The 27,779-nt window shown below is 37.1% G+C and overlaps 1 protein-coding gene across 2 annotated transcripts in view; it reads right to left on the reverse strand.

Moving 5' to 3' along the window:
• LOC150086128 (trafficking protein particle complex subunit 13) overlaps positions 1-27,779 on the reverse strand; it is a 123,106-nt gene that overhangs the window by 82,216 nt on the left and 13,111 nt on the right. For both annotated transcript variants that reach the window (XM_090374419.1, XM_090374420.1), the window contains exons 2-4: positions 22,123-22,291; positions 11,864-11,948; positions 1,209-1,345 (exon numbers count right to left, since the gene is read on the reverse strand). In XM_090374419.1, coding sequence (XP_090230545.1) covers positions 1,209-1,345; positions 11,864-11,948; positions 22,123-22,291 — 391 coding nt within the window. The remainder of the gene's footprint in view (positions 1-1,208; positions 1,346-11,863; positions 11,949-22,122; positions 22,292-27,779) is intronic.

Below are 27,779 nucleotides of genomic sequence, written 5' to 3' on the forward strand. Positions count from 1 at the left end.
GTGGTCAATATTAAGTGAGTCCATTAAACCAATGATGTCAGTGCAGGCAAGAAAGTTATTTTCAATTTAAAAAAATGACAAATCCTTTTGGTGGCACCAGTATGCCGACACTTTGACATTATTTTGAAGGAGATTCTAATGTTTCGCTATTAAGCCAAAACATTTTGCCTTATTTTTTAGTAAATCAAGATCTCTGATAAGGTTTAATTCATTTTGCATAATTTTGTGTGGCTCTGCAGAGGGGAAATTGGAAATAAAATCAGAATCTGTTGATGTGGAGGGTCCAGGTGATTTATCTCAGCCATCACCTGACTCTTCATCAGATTCTAAAACGTATTCGGCTGGCTCACGAACAGGAAATCCTCCTCCGTGGGATACCAGTCAAATAGCAGATGGTATATTTGTGTAACTTGAGGTCCACTTTTTCTTCTTGGAAATCCCCTGCAGAGGAGGTGGCACAATACAAAAATAACAATCCATTATATGATCTGAAGGCTCTCACCATATCATAGACATATTGAAAGGCATTGAATGGCCTTTGTGATTTAACCAGCTGTGGCAATTAGAAACACAAGTATTGCAAAAAATATGAGGTGCCCAGCTTTTGTCCTGGTCCCCACCCTTGCAGCCAATATAACAGTTGTGTGCTTCTTTTTTTTATTATCAGAATAACAACGTGCTTCTGTGATGCAAATATCACTTCACCACAAGCATAACAAAAATTATGCAAACTATTTACATACTTCGCAGCATGCTAAATTTTAGGTTTCAGCTCAGTCAAAAACAACAGGTGTACAAAGCCAGATGCCTGGCTCAGACTGACTGATGCATCTAGACAGGAAACAGTGTGACTCAGCACCAACAGCTGCAATGCTGCCACACACACAAACTGTACCTTAATGCCAAATTTCCCAAAAAATCAAACAAAAAAAAAAAAAAAACTGAAAGTGATGTGTATAGTTATCATCAAAACTAGAGCTGTTGTTGTTGTTGCTGCTGTGAGGGTTTAATGATGCATAAGCTGCTTTGACTATAATGTGTCTAAAAACAAAACTAGAGCTAAAAATCCATTTTAACTGTCATATTCATATTCAGCACATTAATATTAGTCAAAATTAGCTAATTTTATTACGAAAATATTTTAACTGTTAACTAGTGTAATTAATGTTATTCTAAGAATTATTTTGATAAAAATGAAGAATTCATACATATGAGTTCCAATTTCTTTAACTTCATAGTGTATAACATCATCAACACTATTATTATGCTTGAGCTCTTCTATTAGGCTACCATCACCGCGATGCCCTGTTAACATAATCTTCTGAGGTCCAATCTGCAAATCTGCCTAAAAAAGGATAGCAAAAAAAAAAAAAATCTAGCATATGATATTACTATACATGTTAAAATAAGCCTATACTGGTATATCCTTACAATCTATCAGCAACAAAACATAACACACTGCCAAACATAGTACATCCTTGTGCCTTTTCATACCTTGGTTTCAGATATACTGGGGGTATGATCATGTCCCCCAAAACAAATTATGAAAAACAGTAGGGTGTTTTTCAAAGGCTAGCAATTTCGTACTGAAAACTGGAAAAAGTGAATACTGTATATACTCATATCTACTGTACATCCTCCTACCGCATTTCCAATAGGGGAAATTAGCTAAAAATTGGCTGCATATTTGCTTTGATATATAAAGTATTCAGTTGCAGAGTAATTTTTATAACAACAGGACTCATGAGAGACTAATTACTGTAGAAACCCAGTTTCTCCCCTCAGCTAGAGATGCAATAAAAGAGTTTATCAGTGGAATGCTAATTAAGAACAGCTACCCCTAGAGGGGAATGTGGCTACCATTTGTCAAGTGCATTACGTTACTTACAAAGTAAATTTTTGTAAACAACAGCACATCACATCCTTTCTTCGACTAGAAGTTAACACTTATGACAGCAAAAACTGCTAAGAGCTAAACTAGACAAAAATATACATGAAACTGATAAGAGATTTATGGAGAAATCATGTGACTTCACTCTAGCACTATGATAGGCCAGACAGTTTGTTTTAATTTAGTTTTCTCAAAACGGTAAATTCTAGCGCTTCAGAATATATACACAGCAAAGTTAGTAAATCATTTTCCTCTTCCAGAGGCAGTAACAGGCTTAGGCTTATGTTCGCTTTAGAAACATTGTTATCTATAAATCAACTTAAATCCTAAATTAACTAATACAGTCGAAGCTCTTTATAGCAGTCCTCCTTTTAATATCCCAGAACATAACAACAACCTATGTGGTAGGCCCCAGCCAATTTCCATAAACCTAATCATCATTCGTCATTTTGCTGTCATAAGTATAAGCAGTGCAGTGTTTGAGAAGTGCAGATGGGCTGCCAAGGAAGGTTATGGAGTCTTGTCAATGAATTTTGCTAGCAGGGATAGGGAGGTGATTATCCCATTATAAAAGGCAAAGGTCAGGCCAAACCTAGAGTACATGGTGTTTACTCTATTATTCATAGAGTAAACACCATACTTTTTAACCATGTTTTTATCACCTTCTATAATTAGCCATACCCCATGTTTTTTAACCTTTTCTAAAAAAAAGTGTTAAAAAAAAACACATATATTTTTAAAAATCAATATATGTAATAGCTCCACCTTTGGCTCTTAATACCATCATTACTCTTTTTCGAATACTTAGAGCCAATTACAAGTTTCTTTACTCATACTACCCCAAATATCTTATATTTTTACTTTTAAATCAGCTAAATTTTTAGGTCTAAGATTGGCAATTTGACCTTTTATAATGCCAAATAAGTTCTCAATTGGATTCAAGTCGAGTGAATGGGCTGGCCAATCAAGTACTTTGTTTTTTTTTCTTTTAAACACTCCTGTGTTAGCTTTGATTTGTGTCTGGGTCATTATCATGCATAAAAAGATAGTCATTAAGGCCCATTTTGCTGGCTGATTTAAGTAGATTTCGCAATAAAATATCTACATACTTGATTGAATCCATTCCATTGTTCCATCAGTAAATTCAATTGTCTCAATCCACTCATATGAAAAACAGACCCAAACATCACATTACTACAGCCATCGCAGTCTCTAGCACAGCGAATGCCTCAGCATGTGTAGGCCCGGTGTTGACGTAATTTTCTTCGTCTTCATCCATATCATTTTCAGGAGCTCCTGTTTCTTTCACTTGTTTTTCAATTGTTTGATTTAAATATTTCATTTGGAGCCCTGTTTTTGGCTCTCTCCATTCAGAGACATGGCCATCAGAGTAGTGAAGGTTAAATTTCACTTCATCAGAAAAATTATGCGTTTTAATTCATCTTCCTACATAAACAAAAATGTTTTTACACGAAGAAAGATGATTTTTTATGTGTGTGGGCTTGAAAAGGGCTTCTTAATGGGTGAAATTGTGTACACAGTAGAGAGTGGATAATCCGAACTAATGGAACCGGGGATAGTTCAGATTCCCAATTTGTTCAGATTTTCGAACTCATTAAAAATACTGTCTGGAGACTAAAAAAAAGGGTTTAATAAGTTTAGAAATAAAAAGACTATGTTGTACTTACGTATTTTTAGGTAACAAAACAAATGGAACTTTCAACCACAATCATATTTATAGACCTTTAATGAACATAATCACTTATTTTTTGCTGCCAGATTTCTCAATTTTTTCAGCAAGAGTAGTTGAGTTGGACAGCATTCAATTTGTTGCTCATACCAAGCTATCACAGTCTCTAATGCAGTGAATGCCTCAGCATGCATAGGCCCAGTGTTGACGTAATTTTCTTCATCATGTCTTCATCCATATCATTTTCAGGAGCTCCCGTTTCTTTCACATTCAAAATTTGCAATTTTGTTTTCATTTAAAACAGGAAACCCTGTAGCATCAAAATCACTTTCCAGCCACACTCTTGCATCACCTTCATCGCAATCTTCAAACCCAGGGATCGACTGAAACAAGTTGACCATCTTGTTCAGTATTTGTCCATCTCCTTCAGTTCGATTCTGCTCATCTCCTATGGTTTCTTCTACAACAGGCCACAATTTTTTCCAAGCATTTTTAAATTGTGCACATTCCCATGCATCAGCTAACAGGTAGCAGCTGTCCTTGAGACGGAGCTTTTTTGACAAAGCTATGATGCTTTCTTCGTTGTTTTCTGCTAAAAGTAAATGATGCAAGACTGGTTTTTCATAAATCCTCTTCAACTTCTCGATGACTCCTAGTCCACTGGTTGGAGCAGCGAGGAAAAGTTTGGTGGAAGAAACATGACTATAGTCTATTTTGTATTGAAGGATGTGATGGCGCGTTGTCTAGGATAAATAAGGCCTTGCCCATTTTGCCTTCTCATTTACGATACTTCTTGACATTCAGAATAAAATGGTTGGTAAACCAATCAGTAAACACTTCTGAGTTCATCCATGCATTTTTTTGCACTTTATAACTTATAGGGAGGCAGGAGACATTTTTAAAACAATGAATTTCTTTGGTTTTCCTATCAACATCAATGGCAAAGCACGAGTGCCATTGGCATTAGCACAAACCATAGCTGTAATTTGCTCTTTACTCACTTTAAACTGAGGAGCAGCTGTTTCACAGCAAGATGCAAGAGATTTTCAAGACAGTGACTTCCAGTTTATTCTAGTCTCATCAGCGTTGTATACATCATCATTGGAATATCCTTCACTTTCCATAAGATTGATAAACTTTTTTTTAAATGATTCCGCTGAAGCAAAATCACAAGATAAAATTTCCCCTTCAATGTGAAGTTCTCTAATGCTGTTCTGTGATTTAACGTTTTTTAGCCAGCCTGTACCAGCTTTAAAATCTGAGGGATCGCCTAATTTTTTGTTGAAATCCATTGCCATTTCACACAACAAAAGTCCAGATACGGGTTCTCCTAAACCTCATCACTGTGTGAACCACAAATAAACAGCATCTTCGAGGGATGGGTCATTAGCAGTTCTCATAGTTTTTCTTTTTTTTGCACCATCATCTGAATCAAGTTCCGATGCAAACTTTAAAATTTTTTCCATGTTATTTTTAATGTCTGTTATGGTTGACTTTCCAACCTCATAAAATTTTGCAAACAAAGACCTTTAAAATCTCTATCTTCAATTCAATTGTAAAAATTACTGATTCCTTTTAGAAGCAGAAGCCATAACTACAGTGCAGAAAAATAAAACTCTGTAAATAAATGTTCAGAATCATCTATTCGTTCTGTATCCAGTGGTGTGCTGGAGCCAGCTCGTAAAAGCCGATTATTAATTAAATTTTCAAGAAATTTGCTAGCCAGCTGTTAAACTGGCAATGGCTATAAACTGTAGAGTGGCACACACTTTAATCCACAATGGTTAGCAGCATTTGGGCAGAGAGAGATCTTTATTACATGGTCGAAGTGAGTGGTCCTTTAGGCTCCTCAGATCACAACTTGGTGATTGTCTCTTCTCCAATGCAGCCTTATTCTCATGGCTATTCCCTAAAAAGGGTGACAAATCCTTGTAATGCCAAACAACTTGTGTTGTTTGGCATTACAAGAATGCAAAATGGGATGACCTGCAAGATTTCTTTTCTTCCTTTCCTTGGTCGCATTACTGTTTCAAAACCTCTGATGTCAACGTTTGCTCACATCATATCAGTGAAATTATTCTTGCAGGAATGGAATCCTTTATTCCACACTACACTTTAAAATCTCATCCTTTATCTAAACCTTGGTTTTCCAATAAATGTGCTAAGGCTGTTCAAAAAAAAAAAATGTTGCACATCGTAATTGGCTTGTTTCCAATTCTTCGGTTTCATTTTCTGCCTACACCAAAGCTCGCAACAACTGTAAAGCAGTTATTAATCAGTCTAAACTAGATTTTGAACCGGCTAAGAGTAGAAAACTTGCTTCTTGCCCTAATGGTAGCCGAGCATTCTGGTCTCTTGCCAAAGATATTGGCTGCAACTTTTGCCCATCTCTGCTCCCAGCTCTGCCAAAACCAGATGGTTCTGTTGTCACTTCAGCCAAGGATAAAGCTGACCTGCTAGAATCCCATTTTAATTCCAACTCATGTATTAATGATCTTGGTAAAACACCTCCCACCATTCTCAACACGCTCCATTCAATGCCTCCTGTAGTCTTCCATCAAAAGGTTATCGGAAGGATTTTGACAAAACTTGATGCTCAGTAAGCTCCAGGTCGTGATAGTATTTCTCCACTTGTTCTCAAAACCTGTGCTCCTGAACTTACTACTGTTCTTTGCTGTCTTTTCTCACTTTCTTATTCCAAAGGTGTTTTTCCTTCTGATTGGAAATTTGCTCATATCCAGCCAGTTCCTAAAAAGGGGTGACAAATCCCTCCCATCCAATTATCGTCCCATTGCAATTACTTCTACTCTTTCTAAAGTAATGGAGAAATCAATTAACCACCAACTCTTAAACTACCTATAAACCTTTCATCTGATCAATAATTGCCAGTATGGATTCCGTCAGTGTCAATCCACTGGTGATTATTCTGACTTATGTTACCCATTTATGGACAAATTCAATGGAAAAGTTTGGTGAAACACAAGCAGTTGCTCTTGACATCTCAAAGGCTTTCGATCGTGATTGGCATAAAGGTCTTCTAAACAAGCTTCCATCTTATGGCTTGCCAACTGTTTTTAGTAATTGGTTATCCAGTTTTCTCTCTGATCGCTCACTGAGGGTAATGGTAGATAGCTCTCTGTCTTCTAACTTCTGGTGTCCCCCAAGGTTCAGTTCTTTCCCCTACTCTTTTCCTCTTGTATATTAATGACCTTCTTCCATTGATTGGAAATTGTATCTATAGTTTTGTAGATGATAGCAGATTATATTAGACTTTTCATTTTGAGAAACCTTGCCCTGCTCAATCAGCTTCAACTTCTCAAATATCCACTATCAATTCCTTAAATGCCGATCTCCAGGTAATTCTCCAGTGGTTCAAAGACAACTTAATTGATTTCAATCCTTCTAAAACTCAGTCTTGTGTTATATCTCGCAAAAAAAAGATTCTCCTGCTCCTATGCTTATCTTTGGTGACACTCCGATTTTTAGGCAAGATGATATATCTCTTTTTGGGATTAGTCTGACTTCTAAGCTCTCTTGGCACAAGCACATTACAAATATTGCTTCCTCTGCATCTAAAAAACTAGGTTTTCTCTTTTGCTCTCAGCGTTACTTTTCTTCCAAACAGCTGTTCACTTTGTACAAATCGCAAATCCCCCCCCCAACATGAAATATTGTTCCCACATCTGGGGCGGTGCCCACAAACCTCTCTTAGGCTTCTAGATTCCATTCAGAAGAGGGCAGTTAGGTTAATTAATAACTCATCTCTAACAGAGTCTCTGCACTCTGTCTCATAGATGTACTGTTTCTGCTGAATGCCTTTTCTACAGATACTTCCACAGGCACTGTTCTTCTGAATTGGCTTCTATAATTCCCGCTCTCTCTTTCAAAACAGTCCGAACATGTGCCAACATCCATTTACTGTCCAACTTCAAACTCCCAGAACCAACTTTTCATCTTCTTTGTTTATTCATTCAACTGCAATTTTCTGGAACAACCTTCCTTCATAGATATTTCCTGAAAATTAGAGTCTACGGAAGTTCAAGTCTAATGTCAACAAATATCTTCTTTCGTCTTCTCAACCTTCGACCCAAAAACGGTACTAAGTACTTTAGGTTCTAATAATGTTTGTGTTTGGGGATTTCATAAAAAAAAAAAAAAAAAAAAACTACATGATGAATACAATATAGACAGATGTAAATAGAGTTGCAACTGTCCCGTCACAGCCAAAGGAGAGGGGCTCACATCACATACGCTTGTACAGTACTGTATATGATGACATGAAAAATCCAGCAGGGGCACAATCATTTTGGCACCCTTTGTGCTTACTTTCCCCCGACCCCTTCCCTACACGGCAGCCTGTGTATGTATTATATCCACCAGAAATTTTACAGGAATATTATTTCCAACAAATATCCGCTTAATTTTGCCTGGGCCACTTCTTCTTAAGGTAATGGCATCCCTATGCTCAATGTCTATCAAAGATTTCGCATTTCTAGAATTGTCATGAACCTGATAAGGTCATTACAGTAAGCATAAGTGCCCCAATTGCAACCATAGATTGGTACAGATACAAGAGCTCAGCAAAAGTCAATAAAAACATTTTGTGAGAATATGGATATTACAATAAAAAAAAGTGAATATTTTATTATTGTTTTATATTTTTGAATTCCAAACTGTTGTAAATCAATAAAACATACGGTAAATATATACACACATTAGAATTAGCATTAGTAGAAGCATATGATGCAAAAAAGCAAGCTTATGCAGCATCAGCCAAAAAAAAAAAAAAAAAAAACACTCCCATTTCACCCTTCCGTTCGTTCAAAATACCTGTCCAGCTGAGCACGACAAGTATTTCAGCTATCAACTTCCACAACAAGGGATGGAAGTCTGTTCCACCAACCAACTACCCGCTGGGTAAAGGCAAATTTCTGCACATCTACACGTGTTAATTTATATGTATCCCAAGCATTTTTCTTCTGTGCCATGTCTCATTAGTTCATCTGACATCCATTTAGGCCTAAACCTTGAACAATATTTCTTAGTTGGTATGTAAAGCCTAGTAGCTTTCAAGATAAGTTCTTTGAATGCTTCCCATTTTGAATTTGCTGCTGGTAACATCATCAGTTGGTCCCACTGTATAGAATTTAAATACTGTCTCAGACCATCGTAGTCGCCTTTACGAAAGCAATAACCCTTCCCTTTACCCCTGATGGTAGTTACCTCTTTGAGTAAATCCCACTTCAGCACACTGTGATCACTGCCACCTAGTGGTTCCTCTATCTGCAGATTCTTAATGCAAGAAGAATCACTAATGATAATCAAATCAAGAGTATTACTCCCTCTAGTTGCCTCCCGAACATGCTGATGTAGAAAACAATCATCCAATAAATCCACAAAAGCCTTGCTAGTGTGTGAGTGACCAACCCACAAATTCTAGTCAATATCTGGGAAATTAAATTCCCCCATTATAAGACTCTCTGATTTACTGGCCCACTATTTCCCTGTACAGTTTCTTATTATACTCATCAGAGTCATTAGGCACACTCCTACTCTCAATTTTGATCTCCCAATGCTTATGTCACACCAAACTGACTCGACACTGCACTGTCAGGCGATGTCGACTGGCTTCACTTCCTTGTATTTTATGTGTTTCTTAACTAATAGCATAACCCCTCCTCCTTTCCTATCATGTCTATCCTTTCTGTAGACATTGTACTCCCCAAATTCCAGTTCTGCATTCCTTATATCTGTGTGACACCATGTCTCTGATATCCCAACAATGTCAATGATATATACGAATTTTCCTAGCAGAGACAAGGAGTTGATTATCCCTTTGTATAAGGCAATGGTCAGACCACACCTTGAGTACTGCGTACAGGTCTGGAGGCCTCATTTTAGGAAGAATGTAGAGTTGCTAGAACAAGTACAGAGAACTGCAACAAGATTGGTGAGAGGAACAAAGGGGTGCACTTATGAAGAAAGGCTTAATTTCTGCAAGTTGCAGCATCTGGAGACTAGGCACTTGCGAGGTGATCATTGAGCCAAATAACGCCTTGAATGGGTTGAGCAGGCTCAATGCTGACGGGATACTTCCGCTTGCTCAGATTAAGAACCTGAGGGGGCAGAGATTCAAATTGAGGAAAGACAGTTGTAGAAGTTAATAGCTTAAATAAATTTAAAGCTGAACTAGACAAACATTTGGAGTGACCAGATGGGTGAAATGGGAAGGGTTTTTTTTTTTTTTTTTTTGGCTGATGCTGTAGAAGCTTGCTTATGCCTCTGCTAATGCTAATATGAAAGAAAACTTTTGATTGCAAGTGTAGCAATAATCCAATACAGCTGAATACTAGGGGTTCAATATTCACATTTGCAATCAGCAGTTTTTTTTCCACATGCCACTTGGCTACTCATTTAAATTTTATATATTGTTAACTAGTTGCTAATTAGCATTATTAGTAGCAAATGATGTAAGAAAGTAAGGTTATACAGCATCAACTGAAAAAAAAATTACCTCCAATAGTTGGTCTAGTTCTTCCTTGAATTTATTCAAACTATCCACTTCCACAAGAATGTATGGTAGCTTGTTCCAGTATTCAACCACCCACTGGCTGAAGCCAAACTTCTGTACATCTATTCTACAATCATCCTTCCTTAATTTGAATTTATGCCCTGTCATATGCACAGTCTGAGCAAGAGAAGAATCCTATCAGTAATACCATTCAAAGCCTTAAACAATTCAATCAGATCACCTTGCAGGACTAGTTTTCAGATCCTGCAATTTGCAGAACTGAAGCCTTTCTTGGTTAGAGCACCTCTTTGTTCCCCTCACCAATCTCTTTGCCCTTCTCTGTACCCATTCCAGCAGATCAGGATGTAGCCTGACCATTGCTTTATACAATGGAATAATCATCTCCTTATGCTTGCCAACAAAATTGCTGTATATCATTGACAAATGCTATGAGCAGTACTTCCAGCCTGTCTGCACTGCCCAGAGAACTTCATATTTGACTGCACATTTACCCTTCCCCCTCAGGTCCTTTTCATATTTCACTACCATGAGTACAGTATCACACAACTGGTACATTACTCTAGGATCATTGCTACCCATATGCAGTACCTTACATTTGTCAATGTTAAACTTCAATTGCTATTTCTCAGCCCATCTGCCTATTCTTTGTTGCTCTTGTCGCAGTAGCATACCGTCATCACTGTAATTAACTACCTGCAAACTCTGACATTAAGCCTAAATATACCTTCATCGATATCATTAATAAATACAGAAAACAACAACAGGCCCAACATCGAACCCTCTGGAATTCCACTAATAACATCAGTCCACAAAGAGCAGTGTCTATTGATAACCACTTTCTGTCTTCTCCACTTATCCACGTCTTTATCCATTGCAGTAAGTTGCCCTTAATTCCACACTGCCCCAATTTGTATAGCAGTCTTTTATGTACAACAGTATCAAAAGTTTTCCTGAAATTCAAGTACATGGTATCGAAATTATTTTTTGCATCCAGTTCCTTTGTCACCATATCATAGTATCCAATCAAACAAAATCTCCCCTGAACAAACTCATGCTGTGACTGAAGTATAACTGCACTCCTGTCTAGATAGTCCTGCATTACTTCTTTAACCAGTGACTCCATTATTTTCCCTAGAACAGAAGTTAAGCTGACTGGTTTGCAATTACTCATGCCGCCCTTTGATTTCCCCTTTGTGAACTGGGGATACATTTGCACATCTCCAATCCTTGGGGGACCTCTCCAGAATCCTGAGCTCTCGTAATTATGACCAAGGGTTTGCTTGCCTCCTTTGTGCCTTCCTTTATATAACTGGATAGATCCCATCTACCTCAGGTATCTTTTTTATGTTTAACTTCAATTTCTTTTCTGCTTTCCTCTCAGTTATCACAAAATCAAAATCATTCAGTTCCTAATTGAAGCAATCTATCATCTAATTATAGATGCCATGAGCTCTGAAACCAGTCACAGTAGTGGCTTAAGTTTTTAACAAAAAACAGATTCATTCTTAATGCTATTATTCAATTAAAAACAATATTGGTATTTTAGGTCAACCCCCTGGATAATAATGTCATTTCTAAAGTGAGCAAAGACCAAGCCAGTCACTGGAGGGAACAAAGCTTTACCAAGACAATGACACTGAAATATGTAATGCAAAAGTGTTTATTATCATATTAGTAAATTTTATCACTTTCTTTGCACAAATCTCCTATTCTAACATTTCTATACAATCAATATGTCATAGGGGCTTACCTGAACAGAAACATTTCTGACAGTAAAATCACTATCATTATGTACACTCATATAGCATGAGAAGGTTTCTCCCAAATAGATATTCCTAAATATATGAAAGGAATTATATTACACAAAATTCACAGATATGTAATTTCTGCCTTCTGATTTATTTATTACTTATCTTAAAATCTTAGGTTTATTATAACAAAATAAAAGCTATAGCAGAATTAATTTAAAACATATGATCATCTAAGATATAAAGTATCTGATTAGGGCTTAAGTACATGGCTGTTTAAACTTACTCTGCATTACATTTTTCTGTGTGCTTTTCTTTATAAACTGATTACAGTATATACAGGTTAAAAATATATAATAAGTGATCTAACATACAATTGCTTATGAAAGCATTAGAATGCTTATTGTGGAAAATTTTGTACAATGTTAAATTAAAATATAAAAGTAAAATAAAATAATTAAATATTGCTCAGATAAGAAAATAAAAAGCTGAGTAAGAGAAATCGCTGGTGAAAACAGCTAAGAACATGAATAAGGAGTTTTTCTTTTCTGTTAATACAAACAAGCTAGTTAATGTACATGATGTGTTTCATTTCAGGTGCATTAGCAAATAGTAGTATTATTTGATCCCATGGGCTCACATCTGATGAATATGGGCTTGGCACACCCAGGGTCCTGAGCTGGATATCATCATTCTTCTCTTTCTTGGTGATTCCTTTCTACTTTTTCTCTCTCTCTCTCTCTCTCTCTCTCTCTCTCTCTCTCTCTCTCTCTCTCAGGGTAACTTGGAATTTTTTTTGGATGGTGCAGCATAAGCCTCAGGCTTCCTTTCACCACATGGCTACTAATAATCACAAATAATAAAATAATTCATGATTTACACTGCCCTACTATTAATATCCAGACACCCTCTTTTGACAATTGGTCACATTCTACCAAAGAACCATGTGTCAGAAACAACTATAAATATTCTCATAGGCCTTTTGAGAAGACAGCCATACAACAGTTAATGAAAGAAGCCGTGATCAATGGATTTAACAGACTTTCGGGCATTGAATGAAAATAAGGTGTCACAAAATCAATGTCTATACATGACATTTCAACTGCAGTGTACATCCTTAGATTGACAAATGGTGATGTGATCACCAAATGGAATTGGACTGGTGCTGAACACATCATAAAACCCAGAAACCTCCAAAGCCGACAAAACTTGACAGAAGAGCCCTGCAAAGGATCATCTGCTCAGAATGCAGGTCAATCTCATATCATGCACAGTGCACAGGACTCTGCACTATGGACCATGCAGCTATCCACTAATCACCCTGACCAATGGTAGATGTAAACTAGTATAGTGTAAGTCCACTATTCTTGGACAGAAAATCAGAAGTTGTGCTTTGAAATGACAAACTACACTACATGGCCTACCAGTCTGATGGTTGTGCCTGGGTGTGTCAGATACATGGTGGAAATAGGTACCAAACTGTATCATCCCAACAATGAAATATGATGAAATATGACCACATGATGGTTTGGGGATTTTTTTCCTTGTTTGGCCAAGGATCATTGGTTGCTTTTGGACAAATGGATGCTGAGAACCATCTAGATGGCCTGGATAATAATGCATTACCTATGTTGTGGTAACATATCGGAGAAGCCCATATCTGTATTAGAAGTACAATGCTCCAAAGTTATACTTCTCATTGCTTGTGTTCTGACAGACCGGTTTGAAACCATGAATATAAAAAAGTTGGACTGGCCAGCCCAGAATCCTGACCTCAATCCTACAGAGAACTTCTGGAATAAATTTTTTTTTTACCAAAATTCTAAACACGAAAAGTATTAGAATCTATAGTACTCAATACTCTACATGGGTTGAAGGTTGAGAAGATGAAAAAAGATACTTGTTCACCTTAAACTGGAGGTGCTCACCTTAAACTGGATATTTGTAGATGGCAATTTTCAGGAAATATGCATGAAGGGAGGCTGTTTCAGAAACTGGAAGTTGAAGGGTAAAATGAGGAAGAAGAAAAGATGGTTCTGTGAGTTTGAGGTTGGATAGTTAGCAGATATTAATTGGTTTCAGCATGTGTTTGGGCTGGTTTGGAAGAGAGCAAGAGAGGGAGAGGGCGGGGAATTACAGAAGCCAATTCAGAAGAACATGAAGTATCTATAGAAAAGGCATGCAGCAAAAATGAACATCTATGAGACAAGGAGTGGAGAAATTTATAAGACATCGGTCATTAATTAACCTAACTATCCTCTTTTGAATGGATATAATGGGGCCCTCACCCCAGATGTGGAAAAATATTCCATGGGGGTGGATTTGAGGTTGTACAGAGTGATTAACTGTTTCGAAGAGAAGTAATGCTGAGAGCAAAAGAAAAAACAACCCAGTTTTTTTGATACATAGGAAGCAATATTTGTGATGTGCTTATGCCAAGAGAGATTAGAAGTTGGGTAAACCCTAACAGAAATATGTGATCTTCTGTAGAAATCTGAGTGTCAACAAAGATAAGCATAGGAGCAGAAGAATACTTTTTGCAAGATATAAGACAGGAATAAGTTGTAGAATTGAAATTAAGTTATCTTTACTCCAAACTGGAGAAATGAAGATCAGAATTTAAGGAATTAATAGTGGATATTTGAGAAGTTGAAGCTGTTTGTGCAGGGCAAGGTTTCTCAAACTAGAAGGCGGAATGCAATGTGCTATCATCAGCAAAACTATGGATACATTTCCAGTCAACAGAAGGTCTTTAATATACAAGAGGAAAAGAATGAGAGAAAGAAAAGAACCATGGGGAATACCAACATTAATGGAGAAATTAGAAAACAGAGAGCCATATGCCAAAATCTGGAGTGCACAATCAGAGAGAAAAGCCTTTGAAATGTCAAGAGCAATTGCTTGCGTATCACTAAACTTTTCCACTGAATTTGTCCACATATGAGTAAAATAAGCCAATATATTGCCAATGGATCAACACTACAGAATCCATATTGGCAATCATTGATCAGATGGAAGGTTTCAAATTAGTTGAGGAGGTTGGCAGTAATGGATCTCACCATCACTTTAGAAAGAGTAAAGGTAAGTACAATGGGACATTAACTGGATGGGAGAGATTTCTCGTCCTTTATTTATTTATTTTTTTTTTTTGGAACTGGCTGGTTATGAGCAAATTTCAAAGCAAAAGGAAAAACTCCAGTGGAATAAAAAAATGTAAAAAGGTGACACAGAACAGGAGTAAGCTGGAGCAAAGGTTTTGAGAACAAAGGGAGAAATACCATCAGGACCTGGAGCTTTCCCGACATCAAGATCATTCAAAATTGTTCTGATATCCTTTTAATGAAATACCACAGGAGGCAAGTAGAGTGTACTGGGATTGGTAGTAGGCAGTTTACCAAGTTCATCAATACAAGAGTTAGAAGAAAGGTAGGATGCTAGTAAGTTGGCTTTATCTTTAACTGAGGTGGCAATAAAACCATTAGGTTTAAGTAGAGGTAGGAGTACAGATGGACAAAAGTTACAGCAATAGCTCTGGCAAGAGACCAGAATGTTGAATTATCATTTAGACAAGAAGCAAGTTTTCTACTCTTAGCCTGTTCAAAATCTAGTATGAACTGATAATATCTGCTTTACAAGTAACTGTTGCAAGCTTTGGAGTAGGCAGAAAACAAACCTGGAGATTTGGATGCAAGCCAATTATAATATGCTATATTCTTATCTTGGACAGGCTTAGGACATATATTGGAAAACCAAAGTTTAGGATGAGATTTTAAGTTGTAGTGTAGAATAAAGGATTTCATTCCTATAAGAATAATTTTGGTGACACAATCTGAGCAAAAATATTTACATCAGCAGATTTAAAGCAGTAATCCAACCAAGTTAAAAAACAGAAATCTCACAGATCATACTATTTTGCATTCTTGTAATGCCAAACAACATGCAGATGAGAATAGCCATGAGAGAAAGGCTCCATTGAAGAAGAGACCATCACAAAGCCATGATCGGAAGAATTGGATCAGAGTGAATGTGAGGAGAGAGAGAAACCACCAAAAAAAGAACTAAATTGGTTGCCACTCTGAAGGCTGAATGGTGGAAAATATTGGAGGACTTACAAAAACTGATGGAGAGTGTTCCACAGAAACTAAACGCTGTCATAAAGGCTAAAGATTTCAGCACATTATTAGATTTCCTGTAAATAAAGGTTATATGTAGACATACAGGTGTCCAAATATTACTAGAATAGACAGTATATAACAAAAAAATAAAAATAAAAAAAAAACATGCAAACAGCAATGGTGTTCACGTGCAACTCAAGAACATTTAGGTTCGCTTTTGGACATAGCCTATGTGATAAGCATGAAAAAAAGGAATAACTGCTGGATTGCTTTTAATGATTTCATTTCTTGATTTTAATGAAATTTGGAATAGCTTGACTAATCTTTCTAAAAAAAAATGAAATATAAAATTTCATGAAAGTCCATCCACTGGAAGTCAAGTTATTAAATATGGATGAATGGATTGTAAACGAGCTAAATATAAAATTTTATGAAACTCCATCCAGTAGGAGTAGAATTATTACATGTGGACAGATAGGCAAACATGGTAAAGACAAGATATATATGTAATAGACATCCATCCATATAATAATTGCCAGATTTCTATTGGTTCAATTTTAATATTTGAGATGGCATGACACATCTGTTTAAGAGAACTAAATATAAAATTTCATCAAAATCCATCTGCTAGTTATCTACTTATTATTACATACACATGGACAAAGAAATAATTTCCAGATTATTACGCTGCAGCATACACCTGGGGAAACAAACCATGATGATTTTTTTTAATTGCTGCCTTTAATTGGTTCAGGAACTCATCACAATTTCTCTTCTCTCCAGATGATGTTCCAGAATCAAACCTTATAATCCCAGAATACAATGAGTAATGCTTTTTAAGCTGATGTTTCAGTACAATTTGGACATAGCCTATGTGATAAGCATGAGACAGTATTTAAATTCTATACAGTGGGACCAACTGATGATGTTACCAACAGCAAACTCAAAATGGGAAGTATTCAAGGAACTAATCTTGGAGGTTACCAGGCTTTACATACCAACTAAGAAATATTGTTCAAGGTTTAGGCCTAAATGGTTGTCAGATGAACTAATGAGACATGTGGCAGAGAAGAAAAATGCATGGGATACATACAAATTAATGGGTGACATGGAAGCCTATGATAGATATAAGTTGGTCTGTAACCAAGTCACAAAGGAGATTAGGCAGGCAAAGGCAGACTACGAAAAATCCTTGGCAAAGGATGCAAAGAAAAACAGAAAAGAGTTCTTTACATACTTGAACTCGAAAAGGCAAGGGATGAATCAGATTGGTCCACTGGATATTGATGGTTCAACAGTTGAGGATCCTGCTCAGGTGGCTAACAATCTAAACGAGTATTTTGCATCTACATTCACGCATGAGGAGTTATTCAGGAAGGAGAATGATGTAGGTAAAGTAAACATTGGCAGTGAGCTGGATGATTTTGTAATAACTGAGAGGAAAGTGGAGGAGAGATTGTTGAGGATAAACATAAAAAAGGCACCTGGGGTGGATGGGATCTATCCAGTTATATTAAAGGAGGCAGCAAAGGAAGTATGCAAACCCCTAGCCATAATTATGAGAGCTTCTTTGGACTCAGGGGAGGTACCCATAGACTGGAGATGTGCAAATGTAACCCCAATTCACAAAGGAGGATCAAAGGCTGACACAAGTAATTATAGACCTGTTAGTTTAACTTCTGTTCCAGGTAAATTAATGGAGGCACTGGTTAAAGAAGCACTGCAGGATCATCTAGACAAGAATTCAGTTATAGCTCAGACGCAGCATGGTTTTGTTAAGGGCAGGTCTTGCCTGACCAATTTGATTGGATACTATGATGTAGTCACAAAAGAACTGGATGCAGGGAATAACTTTGATATTATATATTTGGATCTTAGAAAGGCTTTTGATACTGTTGCACATGGAAGACTGCTGCACAAATTGGAGCAGTGTGGCATTGGAGGCAAATTGCTGCTATGGATAAGGGGATGGTTGAGTGGTAGAAGACAGAGAGTGGTAATCAATGGACACTGCTCAACGTGGACTAATGTTATTAGTGGAGTTCCTCAAGGTTCAGTGTTGGGTCCGTTGTTGTTTTCGGTGTTTATGAATGATATTGATGATGGGATATCAAGTTTAATGTCCAAGTTTGCAGATGATACAAAGGTTGGCAGGGTCATCAAGGACACTACTGATGCTATGCTGCTGCAACAGGATCTGGAAAGGTTGAACAGATGGGCTGAGATGTGGCAAATGAAGTTTAACATTGACAAATGTAAAGTACTACATATGGGAAACAGTAACCCCAGAGCAACGTATCAACTCTGCGGTACTACACTGACAGTGGTGGAGAATGAAAAGGACCTGGGGGTAATTGTGCAGGCAGATATGAAGTTCTCTGAGCAGTGCAGACGAGCTGCAAGAGTAGCTCATGGTGTCTTGTCAATGATATACAGGAATTTTTCTAGCAGGGATAAGGATGTGATTATTCCCTTGTATAAGGCAATGGTAAGGCCACATCTTGAGTACTGTATACAGGTCTGGAGGCCTCATTTCAAGAAGGATGTAGAGCTGCTGGAACGGGTACAGAGAAGGGCAACAAGATTAGTAAATGGAACAAAGGGTTGCTCTTATGAAGAAAGGCTTAAGTTTTGCAAATTACAGAGTCTGGAGACTAGGCACCGGCGAGGTGATCTGATAGAGGTGTATAAGGCTTTGAATGGTTTGAGCATGCTCAATGCCAATGGGATTCTTCATCTTTCTCAGAATAATCACCTCAGAGGGCATAAATTCAAATTGAGGAAGGACGGATGTCGGATAGATGTGCGGAAATTTGCCTTTGGCCAGCGGGTGGTTGGTTGGTGGAACCGACTTCCATCACTTGTTGTTGAAGTTGATAGCCTAAACAAATTTAAAGCTCAACTGGACAGGTATTTCGAACGAACGGAGGGGTGAAATGGGAGTGGGTTTTTTTTTTTTTTTTTTTTCTTTTTTTTTGGCTGATGCTGAATAAGCTTGCTTTCTTGCATCATATGCCTCTACTAATGCTAATGCTAATGCTAATTTTTTTTTTCAGTCAAGGTAAGCCTATGAGGCTACGATGGTCAGAAGTCAGAGTGCAGTGTCACGCCATTCGCTGAGTGGACCGGGGTTCAAGCCCATGACTACTAAATACAATTGACGTTGGGTGAAGGAAACACCAAAATAAAACCGAGCGTCAGGCCTGGCCAGCCGGCTTATAAAAATTTGGCTGGGCATATCAACACGGAGGAATGACAAGCATTTCATCCATGCTGCTGACCCTTAACAGGGACAAACAGAGCTGAAAAAAAAAATTCGAGGTAAACCTGTACGGTGCCATTTTGAACTTTCACATTTGCTTTCTGGGGTGCAATAGTGCTGCCAAGATTTATCTCTGGTCATTGTGTTCTAGGAAGGTTCTCTTTCATGCTCATATCATCCAAGAAGAATATAATTCATATTATATCATCATCCATCAATTGTGGTGTTAAATGCCGAGGAATCCATTAAGCGCACACTTTTTGAAAGTGCAGCTCCTCACCAATGATATGTGCTGAACCAACACTAATCTTGCACACCATGGCAATTTCTTCGATAGTAATATGATAGTTTCCTCATATGAGTTCTTCCACTGTTGCTATGACTTCTGATGTCATTACACAATTGCACTTGGCCTGGCAAAGGAAAATCCTCACCACTATCGATACCATTCTTAAACTTATTCCCCTGCTTGTAGAATTGCTGTTTACTCAAGAAAGTTCATTATACTGAGCCAACATTCTTCGACAAATTTCAGCAGGTTTTATTCTATCTGCATTCAAAAATCAAGTTGCAGACCTCATTTCTACCTTGGTGCATGACTGCAAAGGTGCTGCCATCTTGAAAACTGACCACCTCCAAATAATGCCAGTAGATGGAAATCTGCTAGCATTATTTGGAAACAGTCAACTCAACCAATAATCTGACAAGATTAACAGTTTTTGCATAATATATATTTTACATTGATTTTGTGGTTTTCATTTGAATGACTTTTTCTTACCTTCTCACAGTCACAACTTTATATAAAATACTAAGCTCTATATTATTTTATAAAATCATATTGTATTGGGTTATTAAGTTGTCAAAATGATAAATTAATAACTCATGACAATGAAAGAAAACAAATGAGAGAAAAATAATAACTTAAGACGATTTGGGAGGCAATTTTGCAGAGAAACTTCCTGGGACTTTTTTTTTTTTTTTTTTTTCAGATTAGTTTTATCAAAAATATAAATAAAAGAATAATTATATATATATATATATAATAATAATAGTATAATAGAGATAACAGCATTTAAAGTTTTGTGACATCGCTTCCTATTTGTCATGGACATTATGAAAGGTATAAAAAAAATAGGTATTTTTGCAAATTTTGGCAAAACATTTAACATGATGATCACATAAACAATAAGAAAATATATATGTTTTGTTTCTACTCCAGCACAGCCACCAGGTCAGAGGAGTTTACAATTAATCCTTTCCACATTTCATATAGTTGTTAACAAAATTCAGTAGTAATGGGCTTGAACCACAGTCCACTCAAATGCGTGTGTATTACTGCCCTCTCAGGCTTGATCACTCAACTGCATAAACTTTATTATGCTAAAATAAAAAAAATTCATCAGAACAAATTGCAAATACACTCCGACATCAACTCTAATGGAAGTGCTTTCAGAAAAACAGTACTCGACACGAGATAGGTACTTGGCTTTTGCATAACTATGTAAAACAAATATAGACCTTAGGGTATTTTAAGACCTAAAATGGATTTTCATAGACAATAATGGCTAGACAGTACTGTGGAGTATATCATTATTCATTTTATATACAGATTGTGTGTGTGTGTGGGTGTGTGTGAATATACAGCTGCAGCTAAAGAACATCAGTTGCGCTTTCTAAATCGAAGGCTTCCCCTCCAATCTATGCAGAATAGAGATATGGAACAGTTGTATACAGCAACATTGCTGGTAACTATGACAACAATGCCTTCACAGAAGAAGAGACTTCTTGATTTACTGCCACCTGCTTCTGCACAATGCTGTGGATGATTCTGATTTCATAATCTGCTCACAATCTCCACATGTGGGGAAACCTTGTAGGAAACTTTTCAGGTTGAGTTCAGAATTAGCATTTTGGGAGAAAAACTATTGGGTTATTATTATTATTGGGTTCATACATTCTCCAATCATTCAAATGCTCATTAGTATACAACCACTTCCTATTCTCTTGTAAGATGTGCCATTGAATATGCAAACATTCATGTAGCTACAACATGATGGTGCATCTGTTCATTATGGCTAAATTTCAGTATGGCTGAACATACACTATCACCAATGATGGAGGCGCCTCTGTAGCCAGGTGGGAAGGAGCAGCAGCAGTGCGCAGCACACGCTTCTTGATTAGACCGGGGTTCGAGCCCGCCACCACCAAATACAGAGGATGCGAAAAAGTCAGGGAATGACCACCGCATATCCCGGTGGTCTTTCACTATATGGCCTTAGTTGCTAATGCTCCTAAAAAACCAAACAAAAAAAAAAACAAGCAACCAATGATGGACTGGCTGAAAAGGTCCAACTATCTGGCAACTGCAATCTGCAGATATCACTCCTATTGATTATGTATGAGGCTGCAGTAAACCTTATGGCAGCCTTATACATAAAAATCTGAGTTTATGCTCAAGAAACTACACATGAGACATTTCTGTGGATGATAGGTTGCATTCAAAATTCCAGCACTGAAATTCATTATAATTCCCATCAACTGTTGCAAAGTCTCTGCACCTGTTATTAAATGCTGCCAAAAATGCCCTTTAGGCTAGTGGTGGCCACTTTGAACATTTGCTATAAATCTTTTGAGAGTATGAAAACTACTTTCTCAATTATGTTGCTGTATTATGCAGTTATTTTCTCTTATCAATACCTGTTTCGAAAGCATAAAAAAACAGTAAAATAATTGTTTTTTATAAATATCTATTCATTTATTTATTTATATAATCATCTCACTTTTTTAACCAGAATTTGCAAAACCTACAGTGTTTTAAATATTACACCATCTCCCCAACAAAGAGGAATACAGTGCAACAGAACATATTTCAAAATATCATTACCCAAAACTCTGAGGAAGCATTAACAAATTTCCCATCATAAACTGCTCTAAACCTAATGGTGATCCAATATCATTTTTTAATTCATTGTTCAATATATCTCCTGGAAGATCCCAAGGATCACATCTCACTGGAAGGGTAGTATACAGTGATGGTCTGCTAAGTCGCATAACTAGAGAAAAAAAGAGAAAAACAAAGTTTTAATTAACTGCATGCATTTTTATTACCACTAGCTAGTTAATACAGATGAAAAGAAAACAGGTCAATATAAAGGCATGGGTGATTCAAACTATCTTTTTCTGACATTCTCATTCTTTTATTAGAACTCTGAAGAACCAAATACCTATACCTTTGATCTGTTATTTTGTATATACATAACTTCATGTATATAAAAAATATTCATGTTGATTCATGAAGTTATGACATAGCTCCAGGAGCATATTTCTGAAGCAATTTTGAGTAAAAAAATGTTTATATTAACATGGGTTCAATTCTGAATAATTATGGAATTATGTAATATTTGTAGATTCTCAGCAATGCACCACTGCAAATTGGTTGTAACTCATGCACCTGCATGACCTCGATTGAACATAGCTTGATGAAACATGGACAGTGTACAGAGCACTGTCATTCCTTTGTGCTCCATTGTTATTTTCAAGGTACCTTTTACATTTAAGTGCTGAATATGCCAATATGGCATATATTTATGGATTTTCAATGGAAATACTGTTGCTGTTGTTGCTGAATACCAGCAACATTCTGCAAACCGCACAGTTCCAAACTGACAAGTTATTACCAGTGTTTTCCAAACATTGAAAAATACCAGCATTCATATCCCATACGAGCGTGCAGTTCAACAAGATGTGGCCATGTAAGACAATGTAGAGGTGGTAAAGCATAGACCTTGTGCTAGTATGTGAAGGTTACTACTCACGAGTCTCAGTGTTTCCCAATCAAGAGTTGGAGAACATTGCATAAATAAGTCACAGATCCATACCATGTGCAGTGTGTTCAACACCTCAAACCTGGGGTGCTGCCCAATGGCTGAAATTTTCTAATTGGCAATTGCCATTCGCATCGTTACATTCTATTCGATGATGAAGCTCAATTCACCTAAGATGGTGTCAAAAAACACATACAATTTCCATATTTGGTCAGAAATGAATCCCCATGCCACTGTAGAGAGTAATATTCAACACTAATTCAGTGTTAATGTGTGGTGTGAAATCCTCTATTATCAGTTTAATGGTCCATTTATTTTTGAGGGTTGTCTTACTGGACAGGTCAGTCTACAATTTCTGAAAAATGAATTGTTGCAACTGTTAGAATGTGTACCTTTGGCTACACAATGCTGAATGTACTTCCAATGCAACATGTGGACATGTGTGTGTGTGTGTGTGTATAGGTAGGGTGGCTCCTAGAACGTCCGTTCAAATCCACCTCGTTTCTTTGTACGTTGAACAGACTCTGCAAAACAGGCCAGCGTGTAATAGTGCAATGTTCGTGTAGTTTAATGCATGTTATGTTGTTGTGTTATGCTGAGCTCTTGGCTACCCAGAAGCAGCTATCACCAGGAAGGCTGCTTCTAGATACTCGTCCACACCACGGGAAGGTGGGCCAGTTCCAGTAGTGGGACGCATAAGGTCTCAGGTTATGAGACAACAACACTTAAAAAAAAAAAAAATCCTCTGGGGGCCCAATCCAGAGCTTAAAAAATATATATATATATATATATAAAAATAAATAAATAAATAAAAAGAAAATAAATAAATAAAATAAAATAAAAATAATAATAATAATAAATTAAATAAATAATGATAATAAAAAAAAAAAATCCTCCTCATCATCACCATTAGTCTCTTGGGCATTCTGGACACACTTCAGTAATGTTTTCAACACACTATTTTGGTTCAACTGTTTAACAGCCGTTTCCTCAGTTCAAAGACTCCCTTTGCAAAATCCTGGAATAATTGAAATACACTCCTATTAGATAAGAACACCTCTTCCCGACCTAACTCATTTTCAGCAATGATTTCCCTGATTATTTCCCTGACATTATCATAAATTGTACACACATATAATATATGGTGCCAACTTTCAACCTCACCACAAAAACAGAGTTCTGTATCCGAAAGTCCCAACTGAAATAATTTCGCTTTCATCGAGCCGTGACCTGTTACTAAAAATGATGTTTGTAAACTTGGTGTAAACCAGCTTCGAACTGTTCTGTCATTTAAAAAGGTAACATCCGGAATAAATTTCTTTGTCACTCAACCAGAAGATACAGTGTCCCATCTTTGTTTGCCACAAGTTAACAATCTCATTTAAACATCTTCTCTTCTCCCTCTTAATGTCAGAATTTATGTCAACTTCTATGCCAACAAGTCTAGTAGATATTTTCTTCTTAATGCCATAGCACAGCCCTCGATAAGCCACGAACAAATCCAAGGGGACTGCCCCAGCCATCACTTGATGTGCAGTCGTAGCTACAGTTCTACATACCCTTAATATACTGAGAAGCCTTGTTCTTTGTAGCGAGTTTAATTTAGCCTGAAATCTAACAAGAGCCACTCTGTGAGACCAAACTCCCGCTGCATACATAACCATAGGCAGAAACACCACCTTATAATATAAAAATAAAGTTTTATTGGACACACCCCAATCTCCTCTTGATACTCTTATAATATAACCGGCAAATTTCCTGATCTTGCTATGTAGATGTGTTATATGCGCATAATAAGACAACTTGTGATCAATAATGAGCCCCAAGTATTTAGTTTCAGAAACCATAGTCAACTGTCACCCATTTAATTTTATTTGCGGCGGTCGTCCCAAATCAAGTTTTGTTTTAAAAAGCATCATTTGGTCTTTTGGGGGCTAATGGTAAGCTTAAATCCTTGTGCCCAGGTATTAATATCATTTATTACACGGTTTGCATTTTGCCCCAAATCGTGTTGTGATCGACCTGCCACAATTAATGTGACATCATCAGCAAAAGCTATCACGTGACAATTTACTTGTGGTCGAACCAGCCAGTTCTGTAGCACCAAATTCCAAATGGAAGGACCTAATACAGAGCCCTGAGGGCAACCTCGCGTGATTTGTCTTTGAAGGAGAAAATGTTTAGACTTTACAGTCACATATCTCTCAGAAAAATAACTCCTGAAGAGACTGTATAACTGCTTAGAACACTCAGCACGACACAGTTGAGAAAGAGCTGCCTCCCACCATACTGAGTTGAATGCACCTTCAAAATCTATATATATAGCAAGTTCATATTTTGAATCAGAGTTTGAAATGTATGTATGAAAGTCCAGAAGAGCATCCTCGCACGATTTCCCCGGTGTAAACCATACTGATTAGGTGTAATCATGTCATGGCATTCTAACAATTCTTGTAAACGTATTGCCATTAACCTCTCTAACACTTTCCCCAGATTAGCCAACAAAGCAATTGGACGGTACGACTGACCTGTCCAGTAGACTGACCTGTCTTACTGGACAGGTCAGTCTACAATTTCTGAAAAATGAATTGTTGCAACTGTTAGAATGTGTACCTTTGGCTACACAATGCTGAATGTACTTCCAATGCAACAGAGCTCCTCAGTTCCAGTGCTGTGGTTACTTACCTTAATGATGGTTCCCTATGCAGCGGCTTGGTCAGTGTCCACAAAATTGGCCACCGAGGTCGCCAGATCTAAATTCTTTAGATCTTTGACTGTAGGGTTGGATGAAAACTCTTGTACACCACGCAAAAGTACAAACATGAGATGCATTAATTGATTGCATATTGAAAAAAACAAAAGATAGCCATGATGAGCTTAGGTGAGCAATGTGCACAATTCACACACATGTGCTGAAACACACTGAAATCAAAAGTTAGTAACTTTGGTAATCTACTGTAACCAGATACATGCATCGGTAAACACAGACTATAACTTTCTTAAATAAAAATAGATAAATCAACACTGTCATTTATGTTTATGAGTCTATTGTTATTTTTATTTTATATTGCTCATAATTTCTTTGTTTTTTCTAAGATTCAAACAGCCACAGCTCTATAATCATTCAGAATCTGACTCACGTTTGTTCATATGCACTTTTTAACTCAAAATTGCCTAAGAAAGCTGTTTCTGAAGTCATGCCATACCTTTGTGAATCACCCTGTACAGTAATCCTAGAATGTCTCATCACTTAGATGATGATGAAAAAGGCTTAGGAGTAATTATACAGGATGTTTGAAAAGTTCCTTTACTCTCCATAAAAGTAAAATGTGATAAATGTAAATGAAAGGATGTTAGGGAAGCTAAAGCAGATTACGAGAAGTATCTGTAAAAAAAGGCAAGACTTCTTTATCTATATTAACAGTAGACAGAAAGGGTTGAACCACATAGGTCCATCTGTTGCTGATAGTATAAATATCATGATCCTGCTCGCATTGCTCACAAACTGAATAGGTATTTTGCATCTACTACATTCATACATGAGGATATTCTTTAGGGAAAGAGATGCCAGAAATTTATCAAACTCTAACAGGGAGGTAAATTATTTTGCAATAATTGGGATTAAAGTGGGAGAGAAAGTGTTAAACATAAAAAAAGCACCAGGGCAGATGCAATATAATTATATTAAGGAAGGCAGCAAATGAGGTAAGAAAACCCTTAGCCATAATTATCAGAGCATCTTTGGAATTAGTTAACAACTCTAAGGACTATAGATGTGCAAATGTATATCCAATTAACAAAGGGGAACTAAAAGATGACGTGAGTAATCACTGACCTATTACATTAACTTCTGTTCCAAAGAAAATAGTCACTGGTTAAAGAAATAATGTTTGACCATCTAGACAAGAATACAATTATACTGCAGTCACAGCACGGATGTATTAAAGGGTGACCTTGTCTGACCAATCTGATTGGATACCATGATGCAGTAAAAAAGGAATATAATGCAAAAAATTTTGATGCCATATACCTGGATTTCAGGAAAGCTTTAGAGTTGCTAGAACAAGTACAGAGAAAAGCAACAAGACTGGTGGGAGGAAAAAAGAGGTGCACTTATGATGAAAGGCTTTAAGTTCTGCAAGTTGCAGCAGTTGGAGACTAAGCACCTGTGAGGTGATCTGATCGAAATGTATACGGCCTTAAATGGTTTGAGCAGGCTCAATGCTGACGGGATATTTCCGTTTGCTCAGATTAAGAACCTGAGGGGGCATAGATTCAAATTAAGGAAAGACAGTTGTAGAATAGATGTGCAGAAGTTTGCCTTTAGCCAGCAGGTAGTTGATTGCTGGAACAGACTTCCATCTCGTTGTGGAAGTTGATAGCTTAAATAAATTTAAAGCTAAACTAGACATGCATTTGGAGTGACCAGATGGGTGAAATGGGAAGGTTTTTTTTTTTTTACTGATGCTGTATAAGCTTGCCTTCTTGCATCATATGCCTCAACTAATGCTGAACAAATTGGAGCAGTGTGGCATTAAGGGTAAGATACTACTACTATGGATAAAGGGATGGTTCAGTGGGAGAAGACAGAGAACGGTAATGAATATTATTAGTGGAGTCACCTGCCTGGCAACCCAAAGGTCGTGGGTTCAAATCCCGCCCCAGGCTTGGATATCACGATGGTGCTACACTATCCGGTTGTATCTCATGGTCATGA

Source organism: Mastigoproctus giganteus, chromosome 5 (assembly GCF_048544385.1).
Source record: "Mastigoproctus giganteus isolate SK-2022 chromosome 5, ASM4854438v1, whole genome shotgun sequence".
Taxonomy (NCBI): domain Eukaryota; kingdom Metazoa; phylum Arthropoda; class Arachnida; order Uropygi; family Thelyphonidae; genus Mastigoproctus; species Mastigoproctus giganteus.